This window comes from Protopterus annectens, chromosome 11.part0 (genome assembly GCF_019279795.1).
Source record: "Protopterus annectens isolate FY-2018-M chromosome 11.part0, PAN1.0, whole genome shotgun sequence".
Taxonomy (NCBI): domain Eukaryota; kingdom Metazoa; phylum Chordata; order Ceratodontiformes; family Protopteridae; genus Protopterus; species Protopterus annectens.
In genome coordinates this window covers 1,044,354,856-1,044,375,000 of record NC_056745.1, presented here as the reverse complement: position 1 = coordinate 1,044,375,000, position 20,145 = coordinate 1,044,354,856, and the positions used below count along the sequence as shown (strand labels likewise).

The window sequence follows — 20,145 nt, the reverse complement described above, 5'->3', positions numbered from 1 at the left end:
AACCAGGCTCAAACAGCTTGTCTGCACTTCCCAACGATCCCCCACCACCCTAATGGTCAGCACCACACCACGCATGCTTGCTCTCAAAACCCATGAAAACTACTCCCAGCAGATCAGTCGAGTAAAGGAACGGCCATTCCCCTACACCACAACAATGCAATTCTCCCAAACCCCTGACCAGGTGGAGACTTTATGATTAAAGCACCTTTTGGCAGCACCCCCCATATATAAACCAGACAGCAGCCTTGTACTGCGAAAACAAGGGCTGAAGTCCTGCTTTACCCATCAAGCAGTGCCCAGACCATCTCCAGACTTCCTGAGTGAAAGCCTGACTCGCAGGTATATACTAGAGGTTTAAGTGCTTCAGTAATCACTCTAGATCCACTCCACACTAAACAGCATTGCTGATCCCAGCAACACTAGAATCCCATATCCCAAGAGGCCTACCCTCTGTAACCAAAACAGCCAAATGTTAGTGAAATAGGGACAGTCAAAAGGCAAGATTCACCGATCACCAAAGTCAACAGCAATGCACTCCAGATCCAAACAATGCATATTTACTAGGTGACAATCCCTCATCATGCATAAGGCAGAACAAGTAAAGTTTCCAAGCCAATGCCTTCATGGATACCCAACCAACCTTGATAAACCACAGACAGAATCCCCTATAAAGCAATTACATTAAGAACATTCATTTTACCACCATTTCATAACTGCCAGGAAACTCCAACATACCCAAAGACCAGAGAAAACAACACCTCAGTGCTCCAGGCTGGTAGATTTTTCCTACGGAAAACCCCTTGCACCTCTGTTCTCACAGCTGGCAATTCACCAGTGGTGGAAACTGCAAAGTGCATCATCATGGCACCCATTCATGTGTGTGTGCACAGAAACAATCAGGGAATCATTTCCTCAAAAGCAAACAGAACAGAGCCTGATGGTGGAAACCGCATTCCATACATAATAAACTCACTCTCATATTCAAAGACCAGCCGATTTCACATCCTGACCACCACATGTTACAATCAAAGAGTGCAAGAGACCTCGTGCACTTGAAATACAGTTCCTTGGACACAGTCAAAAGTGAATCTAACCACCGGATCACAGATTCCAAATGACAGCCTCAAAAATGCAGACTAGTTTGTTGTCTAAACTGTTGTTTTGTGAAATCTAAGCATCCATCTAGGGGCTACCAAAACGGCTCATGTAGAGTTGTGTGTCGGCCACTCCAGCCACCTCTTACCCTTTAATTAAGAACAACCTGTAGTCAAAAATGTCATCTCACCAATGTGTTTGTATCAAAACCAAACAATAGCACGAATACTGAAACTCTGATGCCAATGCAACTGCACAAAGCAGTAAAGCTTCAGATTATTTGTTATGTTTTTCTGCATTGCCGCCTACTTTTGAGCATTTTCTGGCTTGTTAAACTTGATTTCTGTGTTGGTAACTGTATTTAGAACACAACCTAGAGCTGATTACTGAATTTCCTGCCTGCACTTATTTTTAAAATCATTTTTTTCTTAAAACTTGCATTTTATCTGTCTCTGGCCTAGCACTCAAGTGTGGGATTTACTGCACTGTTCTAACTTGTTGATACTTGTGAACCTCTGCTTTCCTTAAAAAAAACAAAAAAATCTTGCTTTTTTCCCACTTTTCTGAGATTTAAAAAAGTTCAGTTACAGATTTGCTGTTCTGAACTGTTTGTAAGTTTCTTGGAGGCCATTGTTTGCTTGGGCTACATGGAAGTCTCTGTGTTCATCAGTGGCAGTGATAAACATTGAGCAGCCTGCCTGCCCCTGTGGGAGTGGTTACTGCCTTGAAACTGTAGTTTTATTGGCCATTTTGGGTCAATTCTTAACTCCTTGATCTCCCTCTCTTAAAACCCGATTGCCTCGTGGTTTTGGCGTCTTTTTGGACTTGTTGGCTGTTGGTGAAGCACCCACCAAGAGGAGAAAACGCTGAGAGAAGAAAGGAGCCACTTTTGAGATTTTAAGTATTTTGCTTCAGATTGTTTGTTAAGTTTTTCTGCATTGCCGCCTACTTTTGAGCATTTTCTGGCTTGTTAAACTTGATTTCTGTGTTGGTAGCTGTATTTAGAACACAACCTAGAGCTGATTACTGAATTTCCTGCCTGCACTTATTTTTAAAATCGTTTTTTTCTTAAAACTTGCATTTTATCTGTCTCTGGCCTAGCACTCAAGTGTGGGGTCATTTACTGCACTGTTCTAACTTGTTGATACTTGTGAACCTCTGCTTTCCTTAAAAAACAAAAACAAAAATCTTGCTTTTTTCCCACTTTTCTGAGATTTAAAAAAGTTCAATTACAGATTTGCTGTTCTGAACTGTTTGTAAGTTTCTTGGAGGCCATTGTTTGCTTGGGCTAAAGGGAAGTCTCTGTGTTCATCAGTGGCAGTGATAAACATTGAGCAGCCTGCCTGCCCCTGTGGAAGTGGTTACTGCCTTGAAACTGTAGTTTTATTGGCCATTTTGGGTCAATTCCTAACTCCTTGATCTCCCTCTCTTAAAACCCTCTTTTGCGGTTTTGCAGTTTTGCATAGCGCAACATCGCAGCGCACCTAATTGGGTTTAAACTATTCCTGGCTCCACAAAGTCTGCTCTTCACTTTTTCCCTTAGAACTGCTCTATCTCTCAAATTAAACACCATATTCTCATTCTAAGGTCCCTCACTGGTCCAAATAAGTAATTTTACAAGTTAGCACTAATAAACCATAAGCACTACTTACTCTTATACTCTCTACGATTACCTTGTTCCCTATTGGTCCATTTTAATTCAGTTCCCTATATTACTCTAGCATGTCCAAAGGTCAGTCAATGGTTTCCTCTCCAGTCCAGCTGGTGAATCTGGGAATTTTGAGGCAATGTTACAACTGTCTCTCCTCCTCCAAACAGGTTCAAATATATGTGAGAGATGCAACCATATAGCCAAACTGGAGGCTGAGCTCTCTCATCTCAAAACTGGTGTAACCAGTCAGGAGGAGAAGGTAACCTCACACAACACAATTCCAGTATCACATAGTCCCTCCACAACAGCGAACCAAACACATAAAAACACAAAAACATACTAGGAGGCTCTAAATAAAAATCTACCTAAGCAACAGAGACCTCCAAAGCAGATATCCAAGCAAACGCTACCCCAAAACAAAACACGTACAACACATAGCACACAAAGTCAGTGTGCCAAGCAGTCACAGCCCTTAAGGCTGAATAACACACCTGATACTCTTGTAATAGGTGACTCTATTGTCAGACACACTGATGTCCCGCTCACCAGGCTGAATAAAGAGAAGGTCACAGTGAGCTGCCTGTCGGGCGCTAGGATCCACCACATAATGCAAGCACTCAGGTCACTCCAAAGCAAATACAAATATGACTCAGTCATTGTACATGCTGGTGTGAATGACCTGAGACGCACCTCCCTCGACTACATGAAAAGAGACATAGAGGAGCTCTCTGATCATGTAGCCCAGGCTGGTATGACCCTGACCTTGAGCAGCATCTTACCCTCACCTAGAATGATGCCACAGTATAAAGACAAAATGATCAATTTTAACAATTGGCTAAAATTTTGGTGTCATTCAAAGGGGATCCAGTGTCTGTCAGCCTGGGATGACATGCTCGACAAGCCACGTTGCTTCGCTAGAGACGACTTGTACCTGTCACCCCTGGGCTTTCGGATATTGGCAAAGGCTCTTGCCCCCCCCCCCATAGTGCCTTTTTTAGGCAAGGCTCAAAAGTCAAACCCACCTCCATAGACAGCACAAGGAACAAGAAACTAAGGGTAATGCTGCTAAACACCAGAGGTCTTAACCTCAAGATGCATGCACTCGAAGCTCTCCTCAGTATGCAGAACATCGATATCTGTGCAGTGACAGAAACCTGGTTCAAGGCTCCAGAGAGCACCCCAACACTACCAGGTTATACCTCATATCATGCTTTTCGGCCCCAAAACCTGGACCGAACCACAAAAGGAGGGGGAGTTTCCATATTTATCAAGGATATCCACACCTCCAGGTTAGTGGCATTGCATGCAGTATCGGAGACCATCCATGTGCAACTGACAGTGGGCAAGACTGCTTTTCAGTTTATAGCATCCTACAGACCACCCTCTCAAAGTCAGGAATCCCACTCGGATTTCCTGAAAACATTTGAGAACATGAAGATCTCTCCGAACACCATTATATTGGGCAACTTCAACTACCCAAACATAGACTGGGAGCATTACTCAAGCCCCAGCACCTTAGCCCAAAGGTTCCTGGAATTTATAAACTCAAATGCTACGGAACAACTAGTCACCACTCCCACAAGAAGGGAAAACATACTAGATCTGATCATTACCAACATGGGGACTCTATGCTCCATACCAGAAGTATATCCCTCATTGGTAAGATCAGACCATAAATTAATTTCACTGGATATCCACATCCCGACCCCACCCCCAGCCCAGAAAACCACAGTGAAAAACTTCTCAAAAGCGAACTTCACACTTCTCAAAACCGAAGTGGAATCCTTCAATGCTGGAAACTATGGCCCAAACTGCAGAATCCTATATAAACGCATTCTACAGACATCTCCAGGAATGCATGGATCATGCTATCCCAAACAAAATCAAGACCCAATCATCCAAAGGCAGGTGTCCAGTCTGGTGGACCCCAGCCATAAATAAACTGTACAACAGAAGGAGGAAGCTACTACATGATAGAGCAAAATCCCTAAAAGGGAAGGCATCTCTGATCAGTACTAGCAAAAATTACGATCCTCATAAAATCCTCCAAGGCCAGCTTTGAGAGAAAAATTGCACAGGACACTAAAGACAATCATAAGGCTTTTTTCAGTTATGTTAGGAACCTGGGATGCAACTCCCAGACTTGTTCTGAGTTGATTCTAAGCGACAAAAAATACACTGAACCCACAGACATCGCCAATATCCTGGCAGACAGGTTCAGTGCAAACATCTCCACCCCCTCCCCCCCAAAAGAGCAAGTATCTATCCCGGCAGAGTGCAGCCTCCAAAACATCTCTGATGCTCAGGTGAAGGCCGCCCTCTCCAAAGCAAAAAACACTGCTTCAATGGGACCAGATGGCGTCCCGGGTTGCGTCCCACATGAACTCCAAGAAGAACTAATCCCTCAAGTAAAACTTCTGTACAATCTCAGCCTCACTACAGGATATGTGCCCAAAGAATGGCGTACAGCAACAGTGGTCCCACTCCACAAAGGTGGCGCCTCTGCGGACCCTGGAAACTATCGCCCCCATAAGCCTGACTAGCCTAGTCTGCAAGGCTATGGAGAGGATCATCATGGAACTCATAAACAAAGACATTGGGGACCTACAGACACTAGATCCTACCCAATTTGGCTTTGTCAAGGGCAGATCCTGCCTTTTGAACCTGGTCAACTTCTTTGAAACAGTCACCAAGGCCATAGATGAAGGGAAGGTAGTTCACACAGCCTATCTGGACCTCGCAAAGGCATTTGACACAATACCCCACTCAGGCATCATAGATAAGCTAGCCAGCCTAAATATAAACCCCTATGTCACAAGATGGGTCGCAAACTGTCTCAAAGACAGAACCCACAGAGTCAGAGTTGTTGGAACCATGTCAGACTCGAAACCAGTCACAAGTGGCACAGGGTTCTGTCCTGGGACCTCTCTTGTTCGGTATTTACTTTTCTGAGGTACAGGCCAACATGGGAGGACTATGGCTCACCAAGTTCGCAGATGACTGCAAACTGGGCGCCATAATCGACTCTCCAGCTGACACAAACATCCTTCAAAAAGGTCTTGCAGAGACGGATAACTGGTGCCAGAGCCATGGTCTAAAGCTAAATGCCAACATGTGTATAGTCATACCCTTTGGCAAAAACAATGTGCCCACAAATTACCACATAGGTGGTAAATCATTAAGTACAGAGAAAGTAATTAGGGATCTGGGGACTCAAGTTGATAGCAATCTCTCCTTTGACAACCACATTGCCAAAGTGGTTAGAAAGACCTTCTACATAGCCCACCTCATCATGAAAGGATTCACATCTAGATCAAGAGAGGTAATCATGCCCCTTTATTCATCCCTCATCAGGCCCATCATAGAATACAATATCCCCTTTGGGATGTACCTTACCCGACACCTGCAGCAATTAGAAAGACCCCAAAAGTACCTCACCAGGAGGATCAAGGGACTCAAACAGATGCCATATGCTGATCGGTTAAAAAAACTCCAGCTCTACTCAGTTGCATACCGCCTACTTCGAGGCGATCTATGCCTGACATATAAAGCCATGTCCAACCCAGAATTAATGGACATGTTCCACCTCAGTAAATCTAAATCCCTTAGAGCCACGCGCTCGAGGGACTTGAACTTCAGCACAGAAATAAATAGAACATGCTGGAGGGACAGATTCATAACCCAGAGGCTCCCTTTGCTCTGGAATAGAATTCTAATTCATGTTAGGCAGAGCACCTCACTGACTCTCTTCAAGAAGAATCTTGATGAGTGGATGGGGGATCGTAGGTTTGTCCCGGGGATTACTTCCGTGTCACTATTAGACAGAGGCACAGTAAACTAAACTTTAAAAAGGGCACAGTATACTCAAATCAAGGGGTGGCGTAAGCCAAACACAATCGGGCTAGGCTTATAAATGCCCCAGGGCAGATAGCCTTGTACGAACCTATGAACCTATGAACCTATAAGCACCCCCAACCCACACAACCAAACCAACTGTGTACTGCACCACAGAGACAACGATCTCCCCACCAGACATTCATCATCAAACACCATGACGCTGAAGAGATGGAAAATAAATAAATAAATAAATAAGCAAATAAATAAATAAAAGTACCACACCACCATTAATCCACATTAAGCCCAGGCTTACTGAATCTCCAGATCATCTGCATGTCATCACAGACTTAGCACCTGCTTTAGCAAGTTCACACCAAAATGTGATTCCTTACCCAGTAACTCTTGCATAAACCACTTAAGACCCTTCCTACCCTTACCACATTTCCTTCCAATCATCCCACATTCCCATTTAACCCTTTCATCCCCCCACCCTCTTAATTCCCACTACTATATCTATCTAACCCCCACCTGAAGATGTCCCTGGACAAATTGGTTTGTTACCAAACCTCATTTCTTACTACGAATGAATGCAGGAAAAAGAGAGTTTCTCATAGTTTGTATTTACCTGAAGATGTGATGATGTCTGCATTTAAGACATTAGAACAATTTGTTCATTTCCTTTGCTCTGCTATGGAGTATTTTTCTGTGGCTTAGTTAAAAACCTGTTCAGACGGCTAACTACATACACCATTTAGTTATGTGGTTAAAATTCATATAACATTGTACTGTTATCCCACAGATAAAAATAGAAGTTCAAATGACTACTTCAACCTTCAAAGTCATTAAAAAAAACATTAAACATGTAACAAAAAAAATGTCATTTCTTCTTTCTGGGGAAAGTCCACTGCACCTACAAGTGCCTTTAGGAGCTGCACTCTTTGTAGTGAAAATAACTATATATTACTAACTTTCCAACAAAACTGAGTATTCTGCTCACTGTCAATCAGTGGGAGCTCAGAATTATATTCAGCTTGACAGGGAGTAGAGGCACACACTCAGCATAAGGAATGCAGGAGTCATTGCCCTTGTATAAAATGAGTATGAGTACTTTTTCTTTTTTAACAAAGGCAATGGTGTCATTTTTCAGACTTTCTAATTCTATTATCTAGTTACAAAATGCACGTGTGTTTCATTTACAGCTCTAAAGCGTTGTACAGCTTGTTTTCTGTTTCAGATATTCTTCCAAGTAGCAGATATGTTTTATTTAAAAAATGAGAACTGCACATTCAGGATAAATCTGAATTATTCCTAAGAGTATCGGATTAAAGAAGAATTCATTCCTTATACAACAAAAATATAAGATCTCACTAAAATCTATGCTCAGTTGTTTTAACAGGATCAATGTGGTAGGTTTCACTTCTGCAGAGCTTGTTATTCTGAAAGGAAAATTAAACTTTTTCATTCTAGTTAATTTGGTTGTTGACTTTCCCATCCCACAAAACAACCACACCCCTTTGGATTTGACAAGTGTTTTTTTTTTTTTAATTCTGAACAGCTTTATTAAATTTTATATTATAAATCCAAGTTAATAAATGCCTTTATTTATTCTGTCATTGTAACAGTTTACTTCTGTTGCTTTAATAGTTATTTCCAGTTATTGATCTTCAAACCATTTTCAATTGATTTCAGTCTGTAATTATGCACATAGCCTGTTTTAGTGTCAGAAGGACCTCCTTGCATAGTTCTTTTACCAAAGACTACCTTAACAAACTGAAGCCTGATATTGTCCCTAGCCTATCAGTTTAGAAATTTGCCAGTTGAGCTAAAGGCTGCCAGTCTTAAAGGACTCAGTTCTGCTTACAGTCAAGGAGGTCAGGACTAATCTGAAACATGTCCTCAGTGAGATGTCGCATCACACCATTCCTCTGGTAAGGGTGAGGTGGCCCCTTCAGAACACTGCAAGACACGGACACATCCATATTACTTTCCTTCTGCCTTTTCTGGTATTATTCAAATGTATGGCTTTCATTTTGTCCCTTCCCATTAATAACGCCACAAAGCTTTGCACAAATATAATTCTTGACAATAGTCCCAAAGATGCTGCAGTGGTCACCTGCTGCCATTGCTCCCTTGTGCCCTTCATTGTACCCATACCCAATCACTTTCTTAGGGTGGGCATAAATTAGTTCACTCAGCTACATCTTTTATAGCAAGATGGAGTATGGGCTGTCTATTCATCTTAAATTACCTTCTTGTCATTTCCTCATAGCCTTGACTTGGACACTTTCCTTTTATATATCACATGGCCCTCTTTCTTATTCACTCCTCCTCTTTCTTGATTCACCTGAGAATGTCCTGCCCTTCTCCTAGTTAAACTGACAGTCAAATTGAAGTACTGGCCTTGTGGAGAAGGGCGACAAGAACAACATAGTCTGTGGCATAAACTCTCTGTTTCGTTATTCTTCACATGCTATGAAATAAGCATGCCACTTTAGTACCAGTGTTTATTACAGAGGACAGTCTTTGTGCAGTTTCATATTATATACCTAAGTAAAGTAATGTTTCCCCTTTATTCCATCATGGCAATAACATATTTCTTTTGATTTAATAGTTATTGCATTTTTATTTATCTTAAATGTTATTTCCTTATCTTTAATTTATTTTCGGTCAATACTAATGAGACAGCTTATGTGTTGAGGAGGGATGCTGAGTATATTGGGAAAAAGATGCTAATGATGAAACTAACAGGTAACAGGAAAAGAGGAAGGCCTAAGATAAGGTTTATGGATGTGGTGAGAGAGGACATGCAGGTGGTTGGTGTGGCAGAGCAAGATGCAGAGGACAGGAAGAAATAGAAACAGATAATCTGCTGTGGCGACCCCTAATGGGAACAGCTGAAAGAAGATGATGATGATGATGATTAATCAGACAGCTTATCACTTGTATTTTTCTCCATACACTTGGCACCAAAGACTTGTCATTTAGGCTGGAGCCTGATATTCTCTATGAATTTAGAACTCTGTCAGTTGTCCCTAATCTTCACTAACTGAGATAATGTCTTAAGGAGATCAGCTCTGCTGACACCTCAGTGTTGTGCTCCCCTGAAACATGTTACCAGTTGGACATCTCATCACACCAGTCCTCTGGTAACAGAGAAACATCCTTCTTCCACTGTACCACTGCACCACAAGACACTAAAGGACAAGACTTTGAAGTTCCTGCTTTTTTAGCACGTCTGGAAGATGATATGATGTCATTTCTGATTCTTTCCCATTGCAGGGAACTCATCTTCTCAAATCAAGATAAAAGAAACAGATGTCCAGGTACTTATCATATCAACTTATCTCTGATAGTGCTCTCTGCAGATGGTAGTTACTAACTTCTGTCATCTCCCAATGCTTAAATTGCCACTTAACCTGCCTTTCAGATGAATTTACTCATACGTCTAATACTTTTATTACATCATTGCTGTTTTATGTTGTACAGATGTTTTCAGCCAGTTTCAAAATAGTAAAATAACTATTATGTAAAAATGTTTATGTGATATATTTAATATAATATTTGTACTTAATATAAATGTATTTTAAAATAGTCAGAAGTGTAGTCTCTGGTGCTGGGTATGCCAGCCTTGTTCTGGTGCATGATGTCAGGGTCCATACTGGCAGGAGATGTGCACGCCCCTTAGTTCAGGAGCTAGAAGGTACAAGGATCTGTGCTGAGAAATGTTTCTCAGAAAGAGAAATACCAGCCGTTACTCAATGCAGAAGGCGTACACATGCACATTTTTTTTTTGCTGCTGCACATCTTAGTTTCATCTTTTGAACTGATGAATGCTATCAGAGTGGAAATCAGTCAATCACTACCACAGCAAAAAGAAAGTGATTCAAAGGACATCAGTGTCTTGTACATTGTTTGCAAAACAATGCTTCTTTCCAGGTGTTTGCTAGTTATGGAGTTTACTATTCCTGGACCTTTTAGAACCATCTGCAAAAAAAAGTATATGAATACAGCTGGCTCCTGTTAGGCTATTAGTAAGTATTCTCATTACAAACTCGGGATACAAATCATCAAATCTTTTTTTTTAAAGTCTGTAACTGATTGATGTCTTCAGCACTTCCTTCATTACCATACCTGAAGAATACTGTTAATAAAAGTAGTAGTCATCTGCTGATATATGGTCTGAATAATACCTGAAGAATACTGTCAATAAAAGTAGTAGTCATCTGCTGATATATGGTCTGAATAATACCTGAAGAATACTGTCAATAAAAGTAGTAGTCATCTGCTGATATATGGTCTGAATAATACCTGAAGAATACTGTCAATAAAAGTAGTAGTCATCTGCTGATATATGGTCTGAATAATACCTGAAGAATACTGTCAATAAAAGCAGTAGTCATCTGCTGATATATGGTCTGAATAATACCTGAAGAATACTGTCAATAAAAGCAGTAGTCATCTGCTGATATATGGTCTGAATAATACCTGAAGAATACTGTCAATAAAAGCAGTAGTCATCTGCTGATATATGGTCTGAATAATACCTGAAGAATACTGTTAATAAAAGTAGTAGTCATCTGCTGATATATGGTCTGAATAATACCTGAAGAATACTGTTAATAAAAGTAGTAGTCATCTGCTGATATATGGTCTGAATAATACCTGAAGAATACTGTTAATAAAAGTAGTAGTCATCTGCTGATATATGGTCTGAATAATATCTGTTAACAGTGAGCGCTAATAAAATGACACTGACTAATGAAACAGAGGGTCTGAATATTATATTTTTATAATGTTCTCTGATGTTTGCTGGTCTGAGAGTTAGCTAAAAAGACAGGGGTGCGGGTCCTTCCCACTGCATGGGAAGTTGAAAATATAATTTGCAAAAGTTCCATTTCAGGAGCTGATTCCAGTCAGAGATTTATTTCTATCAGCCAGTCATTGTAAAAAACATATTGTTGCAGCTCCCCACCCCCCTGCACCAGAGAATGAGGACTCTAGAGAAAACATTATTTGCAAATATTCTATTTAATTATCTGGCTCCAGTATAAAGTGTATCATTCTTTGATAGCATAAAGCATATAGTTACCTGACGCTTTTCTGTAAACCCATACTGAAATGAAAGTATGGTATGAATTTGTTATAGTACTTATTTATTATGCTGAATATTTTTGTTAAAATGTAGATGGAATTATGTTTACTGATGTCTGACCACTTATCAATTTCCATTATCATTTTAAATAAGAAAACACTGACTGTATCTGATAAAACAGGATGATATTTGCAGTCCTTTTAGGGTACATTTTTGATCAGTTTTCCAACCGGCTTATCACATTTTAATACATAAATACAAGTATATATTTTAAGGGACACAATGCGGAAATGTGAATATAGACAACATTTGTTAACAATATCATGCTTGTTACAGATTCAAAACCCTCAGTACTTGAAGTGATTTATTTTTAAATGTGATGGTCCTGCATGAACTCCATATTCAGCAAATGCTCAGATTCTTCCCCATTAGGTAATTATTTAAACAATTGTCTGATTTCATCATAGTTGTGATATATTACATCCTTAAGGAAAAGGAACGCTACCTTTAATTGAATTCAGTACCTCTAGGATATTTCAATTTTTTTCTTTGTCATAGTGTAGATAACATTCAGACTTTCTCCCCAAAATGTTTATAACTTGGTTATGTATCACTCCCTAATATTGTTGTTTCCATTTGTTACCACTGCCGTTTTTGAATGTTTCTCATGACCTTCATTAGTTAGGCTGTCTGTATCTATTGCTTATCCTAAATGATACCTTATTAAAGGATCAAAGATCTTAATGCATGTCTTAGTCCTACTCATCCTTCAGGGCCAGAAATAAATCTACCTCTGTCTGCTATGTCAGGGTTAGTCACATTTGCACCATGCAGTGCATTACGCCTCACTTTCCCTTTTCCACTGCTTGTACAATATGTTCTGCCTTCATGTTTGCTACTTTCTTAATTTATTTTTTCCTTTTTGCTTACTCATGATTCTGTACCTTTCGGTTTTTGGAAATGGGGAAAGACATTTTAACATTTATTTTCCTAATATAAATTGAATTATAATATGTTAACATTAATTAGAATTCAGATATCCAGATGTCATGCTATCCAAACCAGCAAGTAGCTTTCTGTGTTGGAGAATATATTTCCTTGCTCTCTTTCTGGATCTGCTTGGGAAATACAATTATCTGTTCACAGAGTAAAGCAGCCTGTTGATCAGAGGCGGCTGGTGGCTTCAAATCAAAGGGGGGCTGCAAGAGACAGCTGAATGGGTGAGGTCAATGGGAAGGGGTGCAGCCAACTAGAAAGGGGAGGAGCTATGCTCAAAACCACAAAAACTAAATATACTGCCCTGGGTGCCAAACCGTCATTATGAGAGTCCAATCAAGACAAAATGAAGTGTAGAAGAATAAAAATATTTCAATGCATTGGCTGCATGACAGCTTAATATCTAGATGGAAACAAAAAAGGTTGTGAGGCATGAAAAAAAAATTACTTTTTTTTAAATACATTAATAGAATGCCAGTCAAAATCAAGTATAAGAAAAACAAGCAGCACTCAACTCAAACCACTTCTTGCACTGCAGTTCTAATTATAATTTATATTCAGCTTTATTAAAGTACCAAGTAACATGCTGAAAGTAGAATTCTCTGATGCCCCCACTTGTAAAAATGTTCCTTATCCAAAAAAAGACATGCTGCCTGACATCTACTTGTTTCATGGGGAAAACATGATCAAAGTAAAAAATGAAAAGCAAACAAGAAATAAGCTCAAGCTACATTGCTTAAAAGGATTACTGTACAGGTTATGGACCACACGATTGGCATTCTGTTTACAGGTAAAGCCTGCAGAGATGACTGGAAGTCTCCAAGTGTAATGAGACTCTTACAATAATGTAATCTTGTCCTTTATTACAAATATTGGCATATGCATTTCAATACCCAAGGCTTATACATTATCTAGTTAAGTATTCTCTACATGGCAACAGAAAGGCTTTCAATGTTGGCAATTCTTTAACAATATGCTTATTAAAGCTTACTTGCATCTTGCAATCTCAGCCAAGCTTACCTGATGATCATTAAAGTATTGCTACTTAAACACAGAGCAACAGGCACTTTGAGTAATAAGCATAAATCAACAGTACAAAAAATATGACAGAAAACAGACCATTCTGTAAAAATCAAGGACAGATGAAAAGCCACTCTAGTACTTGTGTCTACCTTGGATGGGGGGGATACTCTGCACATTTACACTGCATAACTACTCCTTGCCTTGCTTGACACATCCAGAGTCACTACATGGGGGGTGGGGTGCAACAAGTATGTCACAGTTTGAAATGTCTCTGGCTGACTTGTGATGGCCCTGACACATTTGTCATACCTCTCAACCTCAGAGCAAGAAATCTGGACAAAGCCATACAAAGAAATGGGACAAAGGCCCAAAAATAAGGACAATTTTTAAAATATTGCTCTTATAAACTTAGAAAGATAATAGAGGTCTTGCATTAGTATGAATTTTCTGAATGGTATGAAAACTGAAACTCAAATGTCTGTCATTATTTTCTAACTTCAGTCTTTAATGATTTGTCACTAATTTGCCAAAAAAAACACAATTTTATAAAAAATGGACCAAAAATGTGATGTAAAAATATAAAATAGCAACACAATACAGCTGGGAACCTGTCAAAGAAGGGACACTTTAATATTAGTACTGCTAACTTGAGCAGCTGACAAAATAAAAGAATCTACATGCATTTCTGAAATAAAAGTAATTTAATGGATTATTACAGTTATTTCTTAATTATAAACCCTCCATGTTTTCTTCCAAAATTGCTATTTTGCGGAGGGATCATTAGGGGAAGAGCAACATTTTGACCCAAAATCAGGGACAGTTGAGAGGTTTGGCTATGCCTAATTGTATAAAGCAATTTATTTGCATGTACCTCTCAACCTGTTAATGCAATAAATCTGGACAAGGCCAAATATATTGGGGGAACATATAAACAGTACTAAAAATTGCTCTTGTATAAACTGAGACAGTTGATAGAACAGGTCTTACTTTAGCATGCATTTTTCTGAAGGTTATGAAGTCTGAAACTCAGTGTGTCATTATTTAGTGACTTAATTCCTAAATGATTTGCCAGAAAACCACACATTTTATGAGGAACAAACCAAAAATAAGAAGCAAAAATCTATTCATTCTTTGAAAATCTGGACAGTTGGGAGGTATGGTTCAGCTGGGGCTGCCTAAGTTTGCCGCCCTTCCCCCTCACAAAACCATGGTCGAATGGAGCCTCCCCCTGCAGCCATTCCAATGATCCATTACTTGGCTATTTCACTCCATTTACCATAAACACTAATGTGCATATTGATTTACTTCTATGATGATTTGAACTTCATTTGAAAGTTTTATTTTGCATTTTATAGCACAAACACTAAGACATATGCTAAACAAACTTGGCATTAAAACTTCTCTGCCATTGAAACTCACATTCATTGAAACAACATTGAAACCCACATTCAAAGAAAATACATTTTACCCGTGGCAGATAAAGATTAATTCTGGGCTGTTTTCAAATCATAGGCCCCTTGCATATGAAACATACATGTGCTCTTTGATACACCTTCCTATTGCTTTGAACATTTTTCCAGTAAACAATGAAACAAAAGGCATGCACCAATGACAAAACTGCCCAATTCAGAACATTTCCATCATAAAAGTCTACTCAAACTTCTACAGTCCACTATTATCAGTAAATATGCACAATTCTACAGTCCACCATTATCAGTAAATATGCACAATCTCTGAAGTAGTAAAAAAGTCATCTAAATAATTCCACGTTAAATAAATCTGTAATGAAGAGGTTGCTGCTAGCAATCACCTTTATATTTCATGGTTTCATCGAAAAATAAAGTGTCTGATGCCCCTGAGGAATAAATTGCCTAAATTACATTAAAAATAAGCTAGTAATATTGCAATAGGAAATGGATGGCAAACTGATAAGAGGCTCATAGTTAGTAGCTTAACTTTCAGTACAGCAGCATTCACCCCTTATGGGAGTAGAACCAACAACCTTCTGCATCAAAAGCAAGTACACAACCTGTTGTGCTATTAGCAATGTAAGCTGACTTAGCATAATCAGCACTAAACTTCTCTTCCCCTGCAGCTCTCAGCTCCTTGTAAAATTTACTCAATACTCAACTGCATCTCAACTTTGCAACATAAGAAATCTGGAAAAAGCCAAATTTATTGGGGTAGGTCAAAAGGGCAAAAACCAGGGACACATTAAACATTGCTTGTATAATCTTGTAAAGCTGCTAGAATAAAATGCTGTGTTATCACCATACATTTTACTGCCAAGGTCCCTGTGCAAAAGAGTCAGAACAACATACCACTATGCCAAATCACCTGCTTTGTGAAAGAAAAATGCTGTGTTACCACCATACATTTTACTGCCAAGGTCCCTGTGCAAAACAGTCAAGAGCAACATACCACTATGCCAAATCAGCTGCTTTGTGAAAGAGAGGAAGACTGAAACTTAAATGGCTATCATTTAATGAATTCAGTTCTCACCATAGCTGTCAACCTCTTAGCACAAAACACCTGGACAAACCCAGTAATGAGGGAATACAGCCCTCAAACATATTCAGTGAATTCAGCTCTTGACATAGCTGTCAACCTTAGCACAAAAAACCTGGACAAAGCCAATAACAGGGTAATACAGTCCCAAAAATAAGGACAAATTTCAAATAGTCATCTTATAAACTTAGAAAATTGCTATAATAAAAGTTTGTGCTACTATATATTTATTGCTAGAATAAAAAGTTGTTTTACTATGTATTTTCTGAAGAATATGAAGTCTGAAATTCAAATGCCTGTCAGTTTTACTTCTGACGGAACAAAAACAATTTTCAGTAGAGGCCCAGGGAGAAATACTGTAGACAGATGTCTTTGTAAAATGGCAGGGCACCAGAGCAAATCCACACAAACACAAGGATAAGATGCAGACTCCACACAGAAGGCACCCCAGCCAAGAATCAAACCAGAAAACCTATAACTGTGAGGCAACAATACTGCCACTGCACCATCAAATATGCAAGGAATTAAACATGAAGTCTGAAATTCAAATGCCTGTCAATTTTATTTAACATTTGTTAATCAGGACAGTCTGACTTGGAACAATAAAACAATTTTCAGCAGAGGCCCAGGAAGAAATAATGCAGACATGTCTTTGTAACATGGGAGGACACAAAAGCAAACCCACACAAACACAGGGAGAAGATACAGACCCCACAAAGAAGGCACCCCAGCCAAGAATCAAACCCAAGAACCTGCAGCTGTGAGGCAACAATGCTACCACTGCACCATCAAATATCAAGCATTGCAACATTTACAAACCACAGATATTATGAGGAACAGATCAGATCAAATATGAGGTAAAAATCTGCAATTTTTTACAAATGGTGGTGGGTAGGGAATTCAGGTCTTTAACACCTGCATACAAGGTACAGGGTTCAAGCCTGAGGTATTCCCTACCACACCACCATGAGTCTAACCACCAGTATATTGCACCTGGGGCATTTACACACACACACACACACACACACACACACACACACACACACACACACACACCTGTAGTAAACCAACAAATCCCTGTCCACACACTTACCTGTAGTTGTAGTAAACCACCAAATCCCTGTCCACACACTTACCTGTAGTTGTAGTAAACCACCATAAATCCAAAACCCGTGCTGCAAACCACCATAAATCCAAATCCTGCAAATCCACACCAGACCCTGCCCAACGAGACTGCAGCAAACTCCAATCCACACTAGACCCTGCCCGTCGCGAGATCTTCCCCCGACGAGACTGCAGTAAACTCCAGACTGCTGACGTTGCAGTCCAACCCCAATGCGTTTTCCCAGTGAGTCCAATCCACACTAGACCCTGCCCGATGAGACTGCAGCAAACTCCAGACTGCTGACGTTGCAGTCCGACCCTGACGCGTTTTCCCAGCGAGTTCCAGGACAGTCTATGCAGTTTAAAACTGGATACCCTTCTGGGAGCTCCGTTCTTCATGTTTCCCAGTCAGGACTGCTGCTGAGACAATCTGCGCATGCTCCAGACTGTCTCAGCAGCAGTCCGGATTAGTGCGCATGCGCGAAAGTCCGCAATTTTTTTAATTTTTTTTTCTTTTTATTTCTTTATTTTTCTTTCTTTTACAGTTGAGGGGACTGCAGTCCGGCAGTCCAATAGCACGGGCCGCCCCTGCTGTTGATCCAGAGTCATCTGGAAATAAAAACATTTCTGACTGTGAACTATGGTAGTGATTTTAAGTAGACTGAGATTTTAAGGAACTATTTGCAAGATTTATTCACCCATACCCTTATATTATTCACTTACCTTTTAAGTTCCAGTGCTTAAATAGTTTAAAGGATGTCACAATTAGTTTATGAAGATCTATACTGAATGCTGTATACTTAGATTAAATTTACTGTACAATTTTCATTGAGGTGCATGCCTAGTAAAACTTACCTGATGATTTTTAAACTGGTGTATAAACCAAATTAAGCTGTAACAAATAGCCTACAATATATTACCTTTAAAATGCCAGTGAATATGATGCTCTTTATTTTTTTCTTTATATGTAGGTATGCTGCCTCAGTAAAAGACGGCTCACAATATTTCGTCCTACTGATTATAACTGATGGTGTCATTTCAGACATGGCTCAGACAAAAGAGGCCATTGTAAATGTGAGTACTATGAATTAAAATGGGATGCTTAAATTCTGCTTGCCATTATAAACTTCCTTCTTGCATGGCTGTACTACAGGCTAGGTAGAAAAAAGTAATATATCACAGGGTCCTCCAAATACCTCCTCAATGTGTCACTGTTATGCACTCCTTGACAATAAATAAATAAATATAGTATTTTTACATAATCGGTTCAAAAATGAATGAAAATGTATCTTTCATATAATGCATTCTCATGGTCATTTGCAATCACACACATACTCACATGTGCACGCATATAGAAACATTGCATTTCAAGAGCTTACACAGCAGGTGCTAAAATGTTAAAGTGCAGTATACATATAAAGTTTTTTGAAATGCTGTGATGTTTAAGCTTTCATTAATGACATTCCTTTAAGTGTTTGTCAACACTTGTAATGACAATAATGAAATTATATTTACATCACAGAGAAACAATTTAATTAGTCTTGCTATTAGGGATGTCTCTTCTTTCATGTAAATGGAAACAGTCATCTAATTAACCATATCAAGGACTGAAGGTGTAAAAAGGATATTCTCTGGAATAAATGTGTGTATTCATTCTTTAATTGTTACAGACCATATGAATGTGCTGATCTTAGAAAATGTTCTAAGGTTCTCCACAAGCATTTTGCTGTATGTATATATATATATATATATATATATATATATATATATATATATATATCAGACAATATCAGAATGGAAAAAAGTCATACCTCAGTAAATCAACAAGGAAAAAAAGAGAAGTAACATAGAATACTGTAATCTCCACTGACAGGGTAAATCGTATTTACGTAGTACAACCACCAGATTACATTTACTGGCTATTTGTGCTCTAGGATTCAGAGAGATTATCTCCACCTGTGCTAATTAGTCAAGGTGGATTGATCAATTAGTGCAATGGAGAGAACCTACATATCAGAGACATGGTGAAGCCACAGAAAAAGAAATACCTTATTAGTGGCTTATTACCACATCTCTGCATGAAACACTGAACTGTACAACCTGACCAGGGTAGTGTTCTCCCAACCAATCCATGCATTGTAGCAGCATAAGTACCATACACCTGTATGCACACTCCAACACACATGCAAACACCTACCCATACACACACACAAACACACACACACACACACATATATATATATATATATATATATATATATATATATATATATATATATATATATATATATAGAGTCAGTATCCCATAACTTACTCCCATAGTGTGCACACACACACACACACACACACACACACACACACACACACACACACACACACACACACATACACACACACATCCAATAATCTACAGACAAGACTCCATACACTCCCACACACTCACGGAAGCAGTCACCCACTCACCCTCACACACAAAGTCACTCATATAAACACAAATGCACATGCATGCACAAACGCATACATTCACACAAACACACGACATATTTATTCAGCTACATTCATGCCCCTACAGACTCACATCTGCACATCCACAAACATACTCAGACAATCATACACACACTTACATCCATGGCTCTGCTGTATTTATCTGCACCACAACTATTCCTATAGGAGTGGATGGCTGAACACCATCAAAAGATAATATTTACTTTTTCCTTCACAAGTAAATCCTGCTTTGCCCACTTAATTGGGCACCGCAGCTGTTTCCAAGGGAGACCAGATGGCTCGTGTGCTGCTTCCCTAATAAGACCCGTGTTTGTCAGCTGTCCTAGTATAAGCA

At 39.3% G+C, this 20,145-nt stretch overlaps 1 protein-coding gene across 1 annotated transcript in view; it reads left to right on the top strand.

The window, feature by feature from the left end:
* Nucleotides 1–20,145, top strand: part of LOC122815689 (copine-8) — a 3,116,673-nt gene that overhangs the window by 2,714,222 nt on the left and 382,306 nt on the right. The window contains exon 17 of the mRNA XM_044088391.1: nucleotides 18,278–18,380. Within this exon, the coding sequence (XP_043944326.1) occupies nucleotides 18,278–18,380 (103 nt within the window). The remainder of the gene's footprint in view (nucleotides 1–18,277; nucleotides 18,381–20,145) is intronic.